The sequence below is a fragment of the Balaenoptera borealis genome, assembly GCF_965194805.1.
Source record: "Balaenoptera borealis genome assembly, chromosome: 2".
Taxonomy (NCBI): domain Eukaryota; kingdom Metazoa; phylum Chordata; class Mammalia; order Artiodactyla; family Balaenopteridae; genus Balaenoptera; species Balaenoptera borealis.
The window spans coordinates 92,774,027-92,789,801 of NC_138867.1; the positions used below are offsets into that span (position 1 = coordinate 92,774,027).

At 39.6% G+C, this 15,775-nt stretch overlaps 1 protein-coding gene across 8 annotated transcripts in view; it reads right to left on the reverse strand.

Moving 5' to 3' along the window:
• Positions 1-15,775, reverse strand: part of STARD4 (StAR related lipid transfer domain containing 4) — a 50,301-nt gene that overhangs the window by 19,006 nt on the left and 15,520 nt on the right. Inside the window, exons 2-4 of one of the 8 annotated variants that reach the window (XM_082378411.1) lie at positions 12,965-13,067; positions 9,941-10,052; positions 4,105-4,938 (exon numbers count right to left, since the gene is read on the reverse strand). In XM_082378411.1, the coding sequence (XP_082234537.1) occupies positions 4,105-4,143 (39 nt within the window). In that variant the 5' untranslated portion in view covers positions 4,144-4,938; positions 9,941-10,052; positions 12,965-13,067. Of the gene's footprint in view, positions 1-4,104; positions 4,939-9,940; positions 10,053-12,964; positions 13,068-15,775 lie in introns of those variants that run through there. The other 7 variants (XM_082378413.1, XM_082378409.1, XM_082378412.1 and 4 more) reach the window with 7 other exon arrangements.

Sequence of the window (15,775 nt, forward strand, 5' to 3'; positions counted from 1 at the left end):
ACTGGGCATATACCCTGAGAAATCCATAATTCAAAAAGAGTCATGTACCACAATGTTCAATGCAGGTCTATTTACAATTGCCAGGACATGGAAACAACCTAAGTGTCCATTGACAGATGAATGGATAAAGAAGATGTGGCACATATATACAATGGAATATCACTCAGTCATAAAAGGAAACGAAACTGAATTATTTGTAGTGAGGTGGATGGACCTAGAGTCTGTCATACAGAGTGAAGTAAGTCAGAAAGAGAAACACAAATACCGTATGCTAACAGATATATATGGAATCTAAAAAAAAAAAAAAAAAGGTCATGAAGAACCTGGGGCAAGATGGGAAGAAAGACACAGACCTACTAGAGAATGGACTTGAGGACATGGGGAGGGGGAAGGGTAAGCTGGGACAAAGTGAGAGAGTGGCATGGACATATATACACTACCACATATAAAATAGATAGCTTGTGCGAAGCAGCCGCATAGCACAGGAAGATGAGCTCAGTGCTTTGTGACCACCTAGAGGGGTGGGATAGGGAGGGTGGGAGGGAAGGAGACGCAAGAGGGAAGAGATATGGGGATATATGTATATGTATAGCTGATTCACTTTGTTATAAAGCAGAAACTAACACACCATTGTAAAGCAATTATACTCCAATAAAGATGTTAAAAAAAAAAGAGTAAATATTGCAAACAAATAATGCTGAAAAAAATAAAGGAAAAAGATATGAAATGGAAAAAAATAAAATAAAATAAAATGATACAGAAGTTCAGGGAAGAAAATAAAAAAACTTTTCCTCTATTCCCTTATGCTCTGTCCCTGAGACCTGCAATTAAATTGACAAAAGATAGATTAACAGAAAAAAAGGCAAAGTTTACTTGATGTCAATATTTAAATTTTTTATGCAAAGAGGCTTTCATAGAAAATAACTGGAGACCCAGAGAAGCTTATATACCCGGAGCTTATACACCATCTTAAAGGGTGATAAACTTTGGAGAAATGACAAGACAAGGGAAAAGGGGTTTGAGCTTCTAGGGGTGGTAAATTATGGCAAGATAAATATATGGGAAGACACTAATAAAAGGTAAAGGCAAAAAAAAAAAAAAGGTAAAGGCTATTTTAGTGAAGTTTGTTTGTGTAGACCATCTCAGTGCCAACTTTCTATCTCCAGTGATAGCAGTTATTCTCCTGGTACAGGAGAGAGGAGAGGGAAGACCTTCACCAAAGGATATTTATGTCCCATTTTTAGGCAAACAGTGGAAGGAAAAATAGTTCTTTCCGTGTTTGCTGCTTCTTAATTGCCTTCAGCTCAAAGTAACCTTTATTCTGAAGTGGCATGTTTTGGGTGGCATATCCATTCAGAAACATGGGAAAGTATATATAGAAAATTCAGTAATATAGAATTTTGGATCTATGAAAGTGATGTGAAATATTTAATAATTATAGATCCTACCCATAAGAAGTGGATTAGCTCATTTAAAAAGTCTGCCAGTCAGGAATAGATCCCATTTCCACTCAAGAGACTGCCAACTTGATAGCCAGTATGACCTTATTTAAGGGTATGTTATAAACAAACACAAGTTCTTAGAGAGGACTTGCAAAAGAAATTTAATTTATCCATTACTAAGGATCGTTATGATTAAACAACATTCTTTAAATCCAAAGGTCACCTGCCCCGTTCCTGTGGCTAGCAGATAAGAGTATTTTCAAAACTCTTTGATAGAAATCAAAGATGAAGTGGAAAGCTACTGTTAGCATAGACAACATTACCTTTAGGTAAATCTAGCATACAAAAAGTAAGCAATAAAAACTACCTATAAAGATTAGAATCTGAAACTTTAAGGTGTTTACCTTAGTTATCATTCACTCCTACTGGTTAGTATAAAATCCAAACTCCCTAATATGGCTTATGGGCCCTTTTATATTTTGGCCAAGCTCATTGCCTCATTTCTACTCTTCTTTCCTGGACCCCTCTTAAGACTATGTTAGCTCCCCCGCCAATGTTAAAAACTCCTATTAATGAGCCTCTCTAGTGGTGGTGGAGTAGGAGGTAGGAAAGGAAGAAAATAAAGTAAGTATAAACTTGGAAATCTCTCTTTTAGCCCAATGAAGTATTTAACCAGGCAGTTAATCTTGATGAAAAAAATCCATTTAAGGGTTAAGTCCAAAAGGGAATAACAGTTACTTTCTAAACTGATCATCTGTGTTTAGACAGGCAAGACAGAGAATCTCTCAAGAACCAAGATGGGGTGGGAATGGGGGAACAATATTGGGGTTATCAAGGTCTTGGTGCTCTCTTAATATAATAGGGCACTCACATTAATTGAAAAGAAAGCATGCAATATGCCCTATTGCAATCTCTATCTGTGGAGAATGTCAGGAAATGTTTTAAATACCATTCTGAACGCCCTCTTTCCTTTATTCTCCTTCCTGACCTTATAACAGGAAACTCTCCAACTCCAACACTTACAGGTCAGAGAAAACAGGTACCACTTAAGTGTATCGGAATCTAACAGCTCTATAAAAAGGTTATATACTCTTGACAATTCTATAGCCAGGTGCTGAGTAATGTCCACCTTTTTTCTTTCTTACTCTAAACTAACCCTTTTGGTCACATTTTCTATGTTTATGTTTTTGAAGTGATTACTAGTGTAGGCAGTTGCTGCCACCATTGAGTGGGCAGCCTTCACAGGTTAAAAAGTTTTCTTGAGGACATCTATCAGCACCACAGTCTTTGACCAATACAATTTTAATTTTTGTCAAATGTCAGTGAAATGGCCATAGGTTTTAATTAACTATGGAATATAATAAACATTTTAACCTCTAATAAAAAGTGAATGCCATAAAAATCCGTCTGTACTTACGTAGTATGATTAAGTCAGAATTCACATATTAAAGAAACTCATATCAGAATCGTTTTACCTTCCATTACCTGATAGATATGTTTCATGTATGTGAATAGCTTCAATTTAACATGCCATAGATCTTCCCCAAGATGTGCAAACCAAGGCCTTGTAAATTAAATTTTCTACCTAACATAAAAATTTCAGCACAGGCTTAATTGCCAATCAGTTTTGAATTAGTAATTTAGCTTTTCCAATTAGTCAAGTATGGTAGTTTCTCATTTTTGAGACTGGCTGTAGCAGGAATGCAACAGTGTAAGTCTTCATCTGAAATGTGACTGATGATACTCCGATGCAGTGCTCACTTTGGCTTATTTTAGGACAAGCTTTACAACACCAGTGAGACTTTTACAACACTTAAGACAATATTAATTTCTAATAATGTCACAGCTTTAAGTCTGAGTCCAAGTTAATGTTCAAGCTCCTAATGCTCTAATCCTTTATTTAAAAAAATAATAATAGCTAACATTTATTGATCATTTACTACGTGATCAGTCTTTCTGGCCACTTCAAATTGTATTATTTCATTTAATCCTCATAAATAACCTTAAGAGCCCATCCTATTATTGTCTCTATTTTACAGAAAGGGAAAGTATCAACACGGAGGTTAAGTCACTTGTCCAAGATCACACAGCCCATAAATGATGGAGCCAGAATTCCAACCCAGGACCTCTGCCTCCAGAGACTAAAGGTCTATTCTGTAAAACACTGGAAGCTGATCAAAGGCTACAAGACACTCTAAAAATCTGACATCATGTTGAATTTGCCGTATTTTGTCTTGGCTGCTGAACCTAAAAAATCTCAGGTAATCTTTCTTAATTGTAAATTAGGGATAACAGCAACATGAATTTATTGAGGAATTACAAGAGTTAATATATTTAGTACCGAACTTGGAAGATAGTAAGCACTCGGAAAACACTGCCTCTTAACAACACAGCTCCGTCAAAGCCTGGTGTGAGGGAACGGACCTTCTGTTGACTGTGCACCTACTAAGAACCAGGGAGCACTGTGCCCATCACAGAACGGTATCTCAATGAATCTTCACCCAGGCCCCCCGAAGCGAGGTTATTACCGCCCTTTCCCCATTTAACAGATGAAGTAACTTAGGCCTAATCGGCGTCCTAACGCTGGTGAACTGGGTTGAGGAGGAGAGGGGCAAGCCCTGGGATCCAACCAGCGCGACCCTTACCCTCAGTTTTCTCTCACCTGTGAGGTCCACACGCGTCCGGACGCCGGTTCCGCCATCCTGGACCTCCACGGCGGCTTCCCTCGCCCACTGCCCGGAGCAGCTCCGGGAAGACGCCCCTGTCGCCCCGCCTCCAGGCGGCCTCACCTCCGTGCTTCTACTCAAGGCTACTTGAGGTGAAGCGAGGAGTGCTACCGAGATCAGGCGCGCCAGGTAGACAGGAAACTCACGCTTTCCGCAATACTAACTCTACAGCTCTCTCGGCTTCCCCGCCCGCCGAGGCCTCCGGGGGCAGCAGCCAATGGTCGCCAAGCCACTGCCAGTGGCAGCCAATTGGAAGGCATCAAGCCTTCCGGGGAAGGCGGGCCGAACCCAGCAACCACGCCCCCGGCTCGAACACTGGCCTCCGGGGTGGGTAGCGGCAAAAGTTGGCAGAAGCAACGTGTGTTTGCAGGGATTGGCTGGCGCGGCAGCGTGCGGAGCGCTGATTGGTCGCCGAGAGATGGACTGATTCCGCGTCGGGTGAGAGTTGACGGTCTCCGGGCCACCTGCGTGTGTGGAGTCGCCCGTGGGTTTGGCTCTGGAAGGGTGCCCAGTGGCCAATTAATTCTGAAAGAATTTCGCGTGGCAGTAAATCCAGCTGGGAGAATACGAACGCGAAGAGGGAGTGAATGACGACGGTGAGGGATAAGGCTGGCTTAAATTCGCTGTGAAGATCTAGTATCCCGCGGCTGCATTGCCCCTCCCAAGGCCATAAGTCAAATAAGAAATGAGGAAAAAAAAAAAATGCACCCGTGCGAGGATGACCGGCTCTTCGGCTTCCTGCCGCCTCCCGTGACTCAAAGCTGAGAGTACTATACGAGAAAACACGTAAACAAAGTCACTGCCACAGTGTGAATTGATCTTTCGCCAAATGTTTATGCTCCGATATGGGAGTTCAGAGGACAACCTTTTAAGGAGGGAAGAGTTGGGGTGCGCAGGTGGCTTTAGCAGCCTCACAAAGTGTGCTGGTTTTCATCTATTTGAAGGTGAGTGACATTTATACCAGTGTCTGTGAAGTCACCCATCTGATAGGATGCTTGGCAAATCTGAATACTAAAAATCTGGTGTTTGCAAATTACATATACCAGGATATGTAGTTTGAGAACCAAGAATAGGAAGGACTGCAAGGCTACACCATTAGGCATTTTTGATAGACTTGCACTGAGAATAAGCAATACTTCACAAAAATTTAAATTAGCATCACTAAAAGAATCACCAAACACCACTTGCTAGTTATTACTGGCAGATTTTAAAAATCTTACCTCATTGTTTATATATAAAAGGAATAATAATTTGGTGATTACTTTTCCGTTATCTTATATGTATTCATCTGTAAAACACACCTACCTTGGGGGGCTGTGTGGAGTTAATGAGATATAAAGTATGTAAAACTTTAACCAAAGCACTTTTCCATGACTATCTCAAGGTATTTTCCGTACATACATGCAAACAAGAACCACGATAATTGGCCAATAATAACTAGCAAGTGAATGGAGCCCCAGGCATAGATCGTTAAGGCAGATTACGTAATTTCTGAGTAGCTGAACTGGAATTTGGTCCAGGTCTTCTGGATTCTGAAACTGGGGCTCTTAACCCCCATGAAACTCATAATGTGTTTCACAGGCTGTCAGGCACATACCTGTGCACAGCAGGCGGACCAGAAATGAAAGTCCTAATCCCTGCCTGGAAGGTTTACACAGTTAAATGGTGGAGAGGAACAAGTCCACTTAACCATTTCAGAAAAGTAGAAGATTAGTATCTCTCATTATTAGACTTGAGCTGGGTACATTGCTCAGTAGCTTTGCATATTCTCACAGAATCTGGTAGAATATGTTTAAAAGAAAATCAACTTGACTTTTTTTTTGAAAGGGGTTGCTGCATAAAGTCATACATCACACTTACTCCTGTAGGGAGGTTTTGTTTCTTTGCCCTTTGCTCTTCATCTTTTGCCTTGTTTTTCTTGGTTAGAAAGAAATTGGGCTAATTCAAAACCCCTCTGTGTGTCTATCAAAGTGGAATGCTACTAAAAGCAAAACTGCAGGTTCAGAAAAAATTAAATAATATTATCTGAAGCTATTATTGAGGACCATGAACCAGGCACAGTGCTAAGCATTTTACATGTATTAACTCATTTAATCCTGATAACCTCATAAGGTATGCATTATTATTATTATCCTCACAAGAGAACAGTAATATATAGGGCAACAGACAGGTCCCCTATCCAAATAGTTTGGAATAGGTGGAGTAGATGGAAATTAGCTATCCATCTAAAGTTTAAGTATAAAAGAGATATATAATGTATTTGACCAGCTATAGAAAGTCACCCTAGAGAGGAAAAATAGCTTCCCTGCCAATTCCTGACTGTAATCAGACTGAATATATTAACATATCTAAAAAAGGAATTTTCAAGAAGAAAAACAGAAAAAATTCCAAAACACAGAAATAATATATCCACTATTTCTGCCAGGAGGCAATAAATCTAGAACTAAAAAGCAAAATAAAAACATGGAAAAAATCCCCAACTACTTGAAATTTTTAAAAAAAAATCTGTCCCCCAAACTTTGATCAAAAAGAAAATCAAATATTACATACTGAAGAATGTTAATAAAATATTTCAAACATTAATATTAATAAACATTAATAAATATAACCCCTTAGAAAAATTCATAGCCTTAATTCAAGTCAACAAGTATTTATTAAATCCCTGCTGTAGGAAACCTGTTGAAGCTGGGGCAGTTTATAAAGTGACCCCCCCAACCAATTCCAGAGCTGGATTGAATCCTGAACCTTTTATTTATATAATCCAATAATTTTTTTAACATCAGTTTGAGCTGACTTTCCCTCGTTTAGGATGAAAAGAGCTTTTAGGGAATAGAGGACCCCTTTTCTCTTGTGACACTTTCTTCCTTTGGTCAGTTAATCTATGACAAAGGAAGCAAGAATATACAATGGAGAAAAGACAGTCTCTTCAATAAGTGGTGCTGGGAAAACTGGACAGCTACATGTAAAAGAATGAAATTAGAACATTCTCTAACTCCACACACAAAAATAAACTCAAAATGGATTAAAGACCTAAATGTAAGACAGGATACTATAAAACTCCTAAAGGAAAACATAGGCAGAACACTCTTTGACATAAATAGCAGCAATATTTTTTTGGATCCGTCTCCTAGAGTAATGGAAATAAAAACAAAAATAAACAAATGGGACTTAATTAAACTTAAAAGCTTTTGCACCACAAAGGAAACCATAAACAAAACGAAAAAGCCTATGAACTGGGAGAAAATATTTGCAAATGATGCTACTGACAAGGGATTAATTTTCAAAATATACAAACAGCCCATGAGGCTTAATAGCAAAAAAAAAAAAAAAAAAAAAAACTCAATCCAAAAATGGGCAGAAGACCTAAATAGACATTTCTCCAAAGAAGACATACAGACGGCCAACAGGCATGTGAAAAGATGCTTAACATCACTAATTATTAGAGAAATGCATATCAAAACCACAGTGAGGTATCACCTCACACCAGTAAAAATGGCCATCATTAAAAAGTCTACAAATAATAAATGCTAGAGAGGGTGTGGATAAAAATGAACCCTCGTACACTGTTGTTGAGAATGTAAATTGGTGCAGCCATTATAGAAAACAGTATGGAGGCTCCTTAAAAAACCAAAAATAGAGCTACCATATGATCCTGCAGTCCCACTACTGGGTACATACCTGGAGAAAACTCTAATTTGAAAAGATACATGCACTCAATGTTCTGGTGGCACTATTCACAATAGCCAAGACATGGAAACAACCTAAATGTCCATAGACAGATGAATGGATAGAGAAGATGTGGTACATATATGCAATGGAATATTACTCAGCCATAGGAAAGAACGAAATAATGCCATTTGCAGCAACATGGATGGACCTAGAGGTTATCATATTAAGTGAAGTTAAGTCAGACAAAGACAAATATCATATGATATCACTTATATGTGGAATCTAAAAAAAATGATACAAATGAACTTATTTACAAAACAGAAATTAGACTCATAGACATAGAAAACAAAACATACACACTACTGTAGATAAAATAGGTAAACAACAAGGACGTACTGTATAGCACAGGAAACTATACTCAATATCTTGTAATAACCTATAAGAAAAATATCTGAAAAAGAATGTGTATATATATATATATATATATGTATATGTACAACTGAATCACTTTGCTGTACACTTGAAACACAACATTGTAAATTAACTATACTTCAATAAAAAAAACTTTAAAAGAAGAATATCTTCTTTGCAGCGTTTTAAGTGTTCAAGACTGGCTGCAGAGGCTGGAGGCTGGCACAGATTTGGCACTGGTGAGCACAGAGAAATGGTAGCAGGGGTTGGGGGGAAGCCCTTGGATGAGAACACGAGTTAGAGTGTGGAACAGAGGTCCCCAAATCTCCCATACATCTGCCTCATGGATGGGAAGCATTTAAAAATACAGACTTCAAGCCCTATCCTGAAACTACTAAATCAGAATCTTTGGAGGTGGGGATCTCTGAATGTGACTTCTGGATGATGTCCCATAGCAAATCTAAAACCAGTCTGGGGACTTCCCTGGTGGCACAGTGGATAAGACTCTGCGCTCCCAATGCAGGGGATTGGTCAGGGAACAAGATCCCACATGCATGCTGCAACTGAGAGTTTGCATGCTGCAACTAAGGAGCTGGGAGCCACAACTAAGGAGCCCACCTGCCACAACTAAGACCCAGTGCAGCCAAATAAATAAATATTTACAAAATAAATAAATAAAATAAAATAAAACCAGTCTGACTAGTGTTTAAGCACTAGCAGGAAAGAAAAGGAAGCAAGGTTTGTGTGAGAAGAGAGTGGGCCAGAGGCACAGGCAAATGTTAAGATTCAGTGGGTAAAATACTGAATTGTCCTTATTATTTATTTCTGTTACTTAAATTTGTGCTTTACTCTTCTGTGCTGTCTGCTCTATTGTTTAAAGCTTATGCTAATTTATTTTTTTTTCAGTGCACTTTTAAGAAAATTTAGGGCAACTGAATAGTAAAACATGCTCTACCAATGTATAGAAAATATTCATGTTAGACCATGATTAAAACAAACAAAACAAGCAAACAAAACTCAAATTTTACTTGTTCATATATCAAAATATTCAGATGCAAATGAAGGCTGACCAGCAATATTATAATCGTCATAAATTATATAACTGGGGGCTTCCCTGGTGGCGCAGTGGTTGAGAGTCTGCCTGCCAATGCAGGGGACACGGGTTCAAGTCCTGGTCTGGGAGGATCCCACATGCCGCGGAGCAACTGGGCCCGTGAGCCACAACTACTGAGCCTGAGCGTCTGGAGCCTCTGCTCCGCAACAAGAGAGGCCGCGATAGTGAGAGGCCCGTGCACCGCGATGAAGAGTGGCCCCCACTCGCCACAACTGGAGAAAGCCCTCACACAGAAACGAAGACCCAACACAGCCAAAAATAAACATAATAAATAAATAATAAATAAAAAATTAAAAAAAAATTATATAACTGACTGATACCAAATTCACCCTTGTAGATAAAATCTATGGACTGTTTAATATAGTCCAGGCACTGCTCTAGGTAGATATTATCATGATCTCCATCTTGCTTACTAGGAAACTGAAGCTTAGGAAGTTTAGGTAATTATCCTAAAATCACATAGCTAATGAGTGACAGAGGTCAGATGTCAGCAGGAAAGCTGGTGCCCCATCAGGGACAGCAGTAGAATTTCTGTCTGGCTGTGGGAGGCCATGCCAGCTCATGTGTACTCACGGTACCTGAAGATCAGGAGCCTGTAGGCAAAGCCAGCCCACAGTCGAGGCCGACAGAAAAACACACTGGTTGCTTCACGTGTGGCCGAGCACAGTTGGTAGCAGCTTGCTATCTCCACTGTAAAGACGGTTATTGAAGTTAAAGAAATTTCCTGTTGTCTTTAGGTTCACAAATGGTCAGAACATCGATACATGACTGTAAAGTGAAACCAAGCAGAGGGAAGTGCCGGTCTCAAACACCAGAAATTAGGTTGAGTGTTTGTGTAAAAGAAAGGACTCTACACGCAGAGAGAGAAGAGAAAGGACCAACTATAGTCCATATCTGTGGACTGATATGATCAGCAAGGTAACTCTGATAGAATTATTTTTTAATTTATTTCACCCTGAAACAAGGGTCCGCAAATGACAACCCATGTGCCAAATTAGGTCCGCCACATTTTTCATAGGTAAAATTTTGTTGGAACATAGGCACACTCACTAATCTATGTACTATGATTGCTCTCACACCACAATGTCATGATTGAGAAATGGCAACAGACACTATGTGGTCTGCAAAGATGGAAACATTACTATCTGAACCTTTATAGTAAAACTTTGCTGATCTCTGCTCTAAAACATATTTCACAAATCTAGGTTTAAGATTTAAAATTTTAAAGAGATAAACGCAGTCTTGATACACATCTGAGAGCCCTTATTTCCTTGAATCACAGGTATCAAACACATGGGGAGGTAAAACCACTTGAGAAGGAACAAAGTATAAGAGAATTCAGTTGGACCAGGACCTTTGACTTACAAGGTCAATTTTTCCTCCAGAGGAAATCTCCTGTTTCTGATTTCACATTTTCTCTCTTAAGAACTCGTGCTTCCATAAATTTGTCAGTGAGGGCCTGCTCTGTGTCAGAGATAATTCTAAAATATTTACATTCATAATCTGACTACTTCTTCTTTATCTCCTTCCCCCTTTTCTCTCCCTTTTCTCTCACAGAATTAGAGCTGTTAATTTTTAGCTGGGCACATCAGAGTCCAGAAAAACAGACATTTCCCAGGCACTCTGATAGCTAGAGCTCTGAATGGACTTGGGTCCTGCCAATAAGATGTACTCTTGAGAGATCTGAAGAGATGTCAAAATCATGCTTTACTGCTTCTGCAATTCTAGGCAGGCTTCTGTCTTCCAATGCCCTGACCCAGTTTAAGGTTGCCTTATGATCCCGATGGTTTCCCAACAGCTGTAGGAACATCTGCATTGCTGGCTCCACACTGTTGAACTGTTCAGAAAGGATTTCTTCAACCCTCCAACTGATTCTCTAAGCAATAACAAAACCTGTACTAAATCTTTTTCTGATTAGACTAGTTAAAATGGCTTCTGTTCTTTGCAAGTGAACGTTGGCCAATACAAAATCTGGAATTTAGAAATGGGGTGATGCCCTAAAGTATATTAATGTACGTTTTCTTAACTTAGCAGTCCAAGAAGCAGATGATGAGGAAGGACAGGTAGCAGTTGGTCCTCCTTATCCACGAGTTCTGCATTCACCAATTCAACCGCAGAACCTGAGGACACTGAGGGCAAGCTGTATCTCTGCTAAGGAAAGGACAGAGAATCTAAAGCTGTAGCAGAGAATCTCAACCTGTGTCAGAGAATCTAAAATATTTGTAAGCCTAACGATTTGGTGCTTCACAGCGTTAAAAAATGTCCACTGTGTCTGTACCTCCACACTAAAGTGATAATAAGAGTTAGCTGTGAAGGAGTACAGTGGCCCCAACTATTTATAAGAATCTCTAGAAAGCCTTCTGGGCTGGGCAAGAAGAATCAGTACACAGCACAGATCAGATTAAGGGTGTTGCCCTACCACTCAAGACCCTTATTTTAGGGCATTATGGAAGCTGCCTCTATTAGTTGCTAGGGCTGCTATAAAAAAGTACTGCAAACTGGGTGACTTAAACAACGGAAATTTATTGTCTTACAGTTCTAGAGGCTAGAAGTTTGAGATCAAGGTGTCCACAGGGTGGTTTCTTCTGAGAGCTGAGAGGGAAAATCTGTTCCATGGCTCTCCCCTGGCTTCTGGTGGTTTACTGATAACCTCTGGTGTTCCTTGGCTTGTGGCTGCATCACCTTGATCTCTGCCTTTATCATCACATGACATTGTACCTGTGTGCATGACTGCATCCAAATTTCCCCTTTTTTTATAAGGACACCAGTCATACTGGGTTAGGGCTCACCCTAATGATCTCATTTCAACTTGATTACCACTGTAAAGATCTTGTCTTCAAATAAGGTCACATTCTGAGGTACTGGGAGTTAAGAATCAAACATATCTTTTTTGGGGGTACACAATTCAACCCATAAACACCATAATTAGGTTGAAAAGAGGCTGTGCAGATCATAGCAGGTAATAATTAAAACAAGATCTGCAGACTTTTATATATATATGTATTTGATTGATAAATATATATAATACATATGTGTGTATACACACATATGTGTATACACACATATATACGTGTGTGTGTGTGTGTATACACACACACACATATATAATGTCTAGATGATTTCTTTGGGTACAATTTTTACACTGCAACTGACCAGAAGAAAGACTGGATGCCTATTAAGTTAAGAGGAAATTCTTTACCAGAGAAACCATAAACCTGGCCTGCCAAAGCCTGACTGAGTATAATGCAAACTTAAGTACCCAAACCTACACTGGCAAAAAGCAGGATGTGAAAGTTTTGCAGCCCCAAGAAGGGCAGACTCTCCAATGCCCAATGAAGATGTGATCGAGGAGGCTAATGGACAAAGAAGGACCTCCAAGAAAACAAAGCCAGTAGTCATGGAGATAATAGAGGAACCAGAGGTTTATGGATGGGCTAACCTAGAAAATTATAATAGTCTATTGCCAGGGCAGACATCTCTGAAATTTCTGCCCATTGCAATATTTTTTTTTTGGAAGGGAACTTTTTATTATAGTTATCCTGTTCCTATTCCACCATAGAAGTGGTGTGTGTGTGTGTGTTGGGCATGGGGGAATAACTCACCAGTCACTTCCTGGATCACCTGTCCACAGGTAGCCACATCTGGACCTAATGGAGAGAACTTTGTGTCACTCAGATATCCTGGTCTTTGAGCCGGGTTTAGTCTCTGGAAGATGGAACTTTGAAGTCATTCCTCTTAGGTAAGGTATGAATTTTCCCTATTTGGGAAAAAGGGTGCTCACAGATCTCAGGGATGGAAGTGGTGGTCTATGGCAGACTGCTAGATGTCCTCCAATAGCTGTTCTTCCCCTTTCTTTTAATCTATGGTGATAGAACCTCCAATGTTTTATTTGGACATAAGATCACTCCAAATAAAGACTATATATCTGAGTCTCCCATGCAGCTACAGCTGTGGTTATGAATTAGTTTCTGCCAATCAGATGCTCTCTTGAAACATTTAGAAGGCAAGAGCCAGGAAAGGCAATGTGGAAGTCTCTGGTTTGCCTGCAGTGGCTTCTTGATCAGAGAAGCTTTCCTGGTCATGGTAGAAGCAAAGTAGTTTTAAAACTGGTAACCAGGGCTTCCCTGGTGGCGCAGTGGTTAAGAATCCACCTGCCAATGCAGGGGACATGGGTTCAAGCCCTGGTCCAGGAAAATCCCACATGCCGCGGAGCAACTAAGCCCGTGCACCACAACTAATGAGCCTGTGCTCTACAGCCGATGAGCCACAATTACTGAAGCCCGCGCGCCTAGAGCCCATGCTCCGCAACAAGAGAAGCCACCGCAATGAGAAGCCCGCACACTGCAACAAAGAGTAGCCCCCGCTCGCCACAACTAGAGAAAGCCTGTGCACAGCAATGAAGACCCAGTGCAGCCATAAATAAATAAATAAATAAATAACCGGTAACCATAGCAGCAGCTTCCCAAATGGACAGGTGGCTTCCTGAACATAGAAAGAGGCAATAGGTCCCTTGGTGGCCCAGTTTTACGCTATGACTCTCAGATTTATTTTTGAGACCTCAAACTATAACTGATTTTATCAGTCTTCCCTACAGTTCTATAGTGCTCTCTGGAAAATTCCTTTTCTATTTAAACTAGCAGAAGGAATTCCCTGGCAGTCCAGTGGTTAGGACTCCACGCTTTCACTGCCAAGGGCATGGGTTCAATCCCCGGTCAGGGAACTAAGATCCCTCAAGCCATGCAGCACAGCCAAATTAAAAACAAAACAAAACAAAACTAGCAGAGAGATTCTGTTTACTGCAACTGAATGTGTCCAATACAGATTGGAATTTTTTTTTCATTTTATGGATGAAGAAACTAAGGCTTAGAGGTAAACCAGCTTTCTATGGGGAAAAAAAATGCCCCCATTTGTAGCATTTGACACCATCTGTGGTAAATACTCCTACCATGGCTGATTTCAAGTCTCCAAAGGTTTAAAAACTTTTAGGCAAAATTCCTGAAAGTTTAACAATTGGCTCTTACAAGCTGGCTCCTGTTCTAACACACCCCTGCTTACACAATTTAAGTAACTTTCCCAAGGTACCAAGTCAGTAAGTATTTAACAAAAACATTGAAAATAGAATGATATTTATTCTGCCTAAAAAACCATTATACTACAGAATGTTAATTAGAAATATTAAGGAATTCTAAAGAATGTTGTTAAAAGCAATAATGGAACTACATTTATATAAGAAAGCTTCTATCTTTTTTAAAGATAACACACTGAAGTATTTCAAAGTGAAAAAAAAAACATTATCAGGAGAGTTTTGGGCTGCCAGCGTTTACACTAAACAGAAATTTACATCACATGGTATAAATGCTTCCAATGTGTTCACTTCAGAGATTTCATTAATGAATGTTGAGACGGTAGTGGAGAAGTTCATAGTGTTTTTAAAGCTTTAGGTAGGATTGGGGTGAGTAGTCATTACCGATGTTATTACATGCACATGACATAAAGGGGATTTAAACAGCTTAAGACCATCAAAGTTGCAGGTGGAGCTTAAGGAATGAGGGAAATAATTCATAACTTGAAAAATTTAAAGTTGGTGCTTCTTGACTGCTGTGAAACTGAGTTTGTGGTTGAGGTAGTTATGCAACTGACCTACTAGAAAATTCCCGAAGACCAAAAGGTAAACGGAAACTGGGCATTCTTCAAGCATGTTTAGATCATCATAGTATTGCTTTTTGACATTAAATGAGCAATAGAGAAACATATAGTGTACTTTCTATTTTTCTGTGGGGTTTGTGAAGAAATTTGTTGCTTAGTCTAATGAGTTGGACCTGGCCATTGATCGAGCCTCCTGATAGCAATGACGCCAGGCATCTAGTTTTTAACCTCGCTGTGACTGTGACGACCCGGCCAGGGCAAAGGGTTTTAGGTAAGTGCTCAGAAGAAACCTTAAAATGAGATGACAGATCTTATTTTTAAAATTTTGAGCAAAGAGCTAAATAATATGCTAAAATAAGAGATAAATTGTGCAAGGCACACAATTATGAACATTTCTTAGATCTTAGCATTCAAAAATTATAAGGTCCTACTGTATAGCATAGGGAAACTATATTCAATATCCTGTGATAAACCATAATGGAAAAGAATATGAAAAAAGAATGTATACATATATATAACTGAGTCACTGTTGTATAGCAATAATTAGCACAACATTGTAATTCACCTATACTTCAATAAAAAATAAATTTTAAAAATATTATAAGGTGAGAGAGGTAGGAAAGAGAAGTACAAAGGAAAGGAGGTGGGTAAAGCAAGATGTGAGTGGAAGGCTTAGACATGGGCCTTCTCCGTCCATTGAACAAGCCCAGCAAGCCGCTGCCCAGCTCCAGGCACTCTGGAGGCACTTGCAGGAACCAGGGGTGGGC